Genomic DNA, 3,999 nt, shown 5'->3' with positions numbered 1-3,999 from the left:
ATAATAGGAGTATACATGTAGCTATATTAGAAAAAATAACTTTTGGAGATATTTTGCAGTCATTAACACAAGAACTCACAGGGGTAGTCATCTTAACATGCTAGGACTCAGAATAATCAGAAGAAACTTTACTATGGAGATTTTTGCATTCAGAGCCCGGCTGCTCCTCCGTGTGAACTGTGCCCAAATTATTAAAACATTTTTGAGATTATTTGAGAAGTTTTCTAACAAAAAACTTCCTGAGCCGAATTTGTCTCAAACTTTTCATGGTGATAAAAAAGATACAGAAGATAGTGCTTGTTTGTATTATGTAGGATTTAATTAAGCGTACAGAAAGCACAGTATCATTGTAATGAGAGAAAATGACACATGAAAATGTGTATCCTTCTCTTGCATTAAACCCACTTTACTTTGATCCTGCTACATAAAATGTAGTACAATCATTTTCCTTTAAATGTCAGCTTATGTAGTTAACAGACTCCAACTGTGTGTATTAAAATCCCAGAATAAATCCAGCAGTTCTGTGAAATGCCGTTGAGTTAGGTTAGATAACACTGATGATCAAACACCCAGGATGAAAGACCAAGGAACACAGCAAACAGGTAATGAATAAAGTTGTGAGGAAGTTTAAATCAAGAGTTCGGCCCCAGCTTTAAATATCTCAAAGGTCAATGTTCAATCAATCGTCACAAAATGTAATGAGTATAGCATTAACACTCTTATTAAGAAACACATTAACACTAGAAGCAGCAAAGGGCCCTGGAGATGCAGAGATACATACAGGTGGGAGAATCTGTTGACAGAATAATTATAAGCTGCCCCATTCTTAAAAATCATATGTGATAAGAAAGCAAAAAAAATCAGGTAATGTTATTTTTCCACAGCAAAGTTAAAGAAAGATTAAACATGCGGAAGTAGGTGTTTTGTTCAGATGAAAGTAGATTTTTTTTTTTTTTTTTGTCTCCTATGTGTGGCCAAAACTAACACTCCACAGTCCTTAGAACAGAATATTACCATGAACATGGTAAGGCTCTGTGGTGAGGGAATTGTTTCAGCACCATGGACAGTTACAACAGGCGCGTCGACTGATTAAAGGGATAGTTCGGTATTTTTGACATGAATCTGTATGGCATCCCGATCACCAGCGGCGGAGGGAGACATGGCTGTTGTTGGGCTCGCTGTCTGAATGACGGCGCGCACTGATACGAACAGAGAGAAAATAGGACCAATTGATAACGACGTGTGACTTTTTCCACTACAATGTTTTTGGGATGCGAAAATATCACTCTTTTGGACACATAATGTTTTGGGAAGAGAAAAGTTTTATTTCGCTGTTCCTAAAAACCTGCAGGACTACTTTCGGCTTGACCAAAACTGGACGATAACTCTGCTCACAGGACGCTGCCAGGGGTAAGTCAGTGTGATTGCATGCCGCTTGTGATCGGGATGCCATACAGATTCATGTCAAAAATACCGAACTATCCCTTTAAAGAGACACTATACATCCCAAAAAAACAGGCAAAAAATAGCCTCAGCTGAAACCCAACTGATTCAACTCCTGCTCAGACTGAGATTAAAAAGCAAAACGATACAAAAGCAAACAAACAACTTTGTCATACATAGCGGATCTGTGCTGTTAATTGCAGAAGCTATGACTGAAATGCCTGTGCTGCTACTGGGACAGCAGGTAAACTGGGGAAGTGCAAATCCTGGATTAGAGGGAAATCACAGGAGTGCTATTATCAATATTAAAACGTTCTCCTCTCTCTCTCTCTCTGCTTATGGTGGAGACGTGACACAATCTGAGTCCACAAGTCAAACATTAGTCCAAAATAGGCTGCACAGAGTGGCCCCAAATAGAGTTAAAGGATATAAAAATAAAAGAGATGCTGTAGCCTTAGATGCTTAGGCTACTGCAAATATCTCACTCATAGGTGGAGAAAGTGCTGCAGCCATGCAGGCTCTGCTGACCGATCGGTGCCACAAACTTTTGAAAAACAAGCACTACAAATATGCAAGGGTTACCATGACAACCGTGGACACCCCCCACATTTTCTTTTAAAAACCTGCGTGCAAAGTGTACGTGGGTCCTACCTTGCACTCGTCCATGCACGTCCTGACTGAGTAAGCGTCCGTCTGGTACTTTTGAACCAGTAGCTCAAACTCCCTGTAGTTCTCCTCAGCCTGTCGATCCAGACGCTGATAAGCCCGGACACATTCCGAGCACCCCAGCAGATCCACCCCCATGGCCGTATCCAGGGAGCAATTCAAAACGTCCGGACTCGTAAACCCGTAAAACAAATCCAAAAGTGAGTAGGAGTTACAAAAAGAAAGGTACAAATCGCTCAGATTCACGTACGCCGACTGTGTCCCCTCTGTTTCTCCACCAGAGAGGCCCAAACACACGGTCAGAGCGTCCGTGAAAGTGAAGCAGTCTTTCGAGAAGCTGTCCGGATGACAGGTGTCCATCCGCCACAGAGGTTTAGTAGAATTCCCTATAAAAATAACATCTTGCTCTTTTAAGAGGTGGCGGGGATCGGGTGATGTTGGGATATAGTGTGTTTCAGGAGAGTTTTGCTTCTTCTCACCCGTAATAGTTTGCCCGTCGTCCGGCCGCTTGTCGCGGGTCCGCGTCAGCTTGGCCTCGGCGCAGAACCACAGGTGATCAGAGAGCAGGACGCTGATGAAGAGCAGAGAGGCCAGCGACTGTCGCCATCTCTGGGCCCGCTCCGGCTCCGTGAATGGCTTCTCGTTCCCCCGGGGTGCAGACCAATATTTTAAGCATTCGTCATGCTGCCGACGCATCCAAACACCCCTGGTCATATTTTAGGAGAGTGCTGCCCTGGGCCGACTCCACCGCGGGGGCTCATCTGCAACAAAACTCATTGACTTGTTGGGAGACGGGCTCCGGTTGGTTCTCCTCTGCAGCGGTAGGAGGAGGGGTGCCGAACCTCCGCCGGTCCAGGGCGCTCCTGTTATCGCCCCCCGAAGCGAGTCGGTGCTATTTGGAAGCAATTAGCGTGGCCGCATAGATTAAGCTCCGCGCTGCCGCATCCCGGTTCTCCATGGCTCTCCGGGGGAGAACGGCGTCCTTTTTGACCGCATAGCCCCGCGTCTTCCCAGACGTCCCCTCTCCGGGCTTGTTAGCTTGTCAGGAGGGCGCGCAAGGGAGACCAGCTGTTGCAAGCCTCTCGGTGCTGATGCTGCGCGTCTGCTACCGCTCGATTCGCAGATTCACTTAAAGGAGAGCCATCAGCCACCCTGACACAGGTAGATGGGTTTCTCGGAAAGCATCGAATCCGTTTTCCCGGTGGCCACTGTCATCTTGGACCTCGGTTAAGTTGCCGCCATGTTCGTCTTGAAACACTTTTTCGGAGAGCTGAGTCTGTTTGCGTCATCTCCATCGCTGTGATAGCTCCATCGTTGCGCAGTGGCGGAGCAGCTTATTACCTGTATGCGCACCGCACTAACGCAGAGCATGAGGGATAGACCGCAACCACTCAAAGGTCTTAAACACTATTGTTGCCAACAAGCTCTGATATTTATATAGTGTGTTATATTTGTGTTTTGAATGTTTAGATACAACAAGAACAAGCACATATTTACATGATTTTGCTTTTGGTGCAGAGAACAGATGAGTCAATTAATAACACTGCGGTAAAGTGATTACTTTTAGCATATATATACTAGAATAGCAGGGAGAACATGACCCAAAACATTTCATTTTAGCCCAGAAAACTATTTACACCGGCTCACATCGCACAAGTGGTGCCCCCCCAGGAGTCAGCAAGCAGAGCAGGGGCCACCCCTGCAGATCAGCCTTCCCCTTTGCAAAGATTCATGTGTATTATGCAGAAAATGTTTATTTCATTTAGCTATATTTATTTATAAAGCACATTCCCAATCGGTAACATACATATTTACCCCAGATAAAAAATAATGCAGGTAAATTCAGTTTATAATTTAAATGGTTAAAATGATTAAATGCGTTGAGTCGCC

At 44.9% G+C, this 3,999-nt stretch overlaps 1 protein-coding gene across 1 annotated transcript; it reads right to left on the bottom strand.

Moving 5' to 3' along the window:
- Window positions 1–1,924: 1,924 nt before the first annotated feature.
- On the bottom strand, window positions 1,925–3,456 carry LOC119786350 (transmembrane protein FAM155A-like). The gene is made up of 2 exons (XM_038289635.1): window positions 2,095–3,456; window positions 1,925–1,987 (listed from the first exon to the last, which is right to left on the bottom strand). The coding sequence occupies exons 1-2, from the start codon at window positions 2,821–2,823 to the stop codon at window positions 1,925–1,927; spliced, it is 792 nt and encodes a 263-aa protein (XP_038145563.1). The 5' UTR covers window positions 2,824–3,456.
- Window positions 3,457–3,999: the final 543 nt, after the last annotated feature.

This window comes from Cyprinodon tularosa, unplaced genomic scaffold (genome assembly GCF_016077235.1).
Source record: "Cyprinodon tularosa strain WSP-4 unplaced genomic scaffold, ASM1607723v1 ctg270, whole genome shotgun sequence".
Taxonomy (NCBI): Eukaryota; Metazoa; Chordata; class Actinopteri; order Cyprinodontiformes; family Cyprinodontidae; genus Cyprinodon; species Cyprinodon tularosa.
This window is presented reverse-complemented; position numbering and strand designations above follow the sequence as displayed.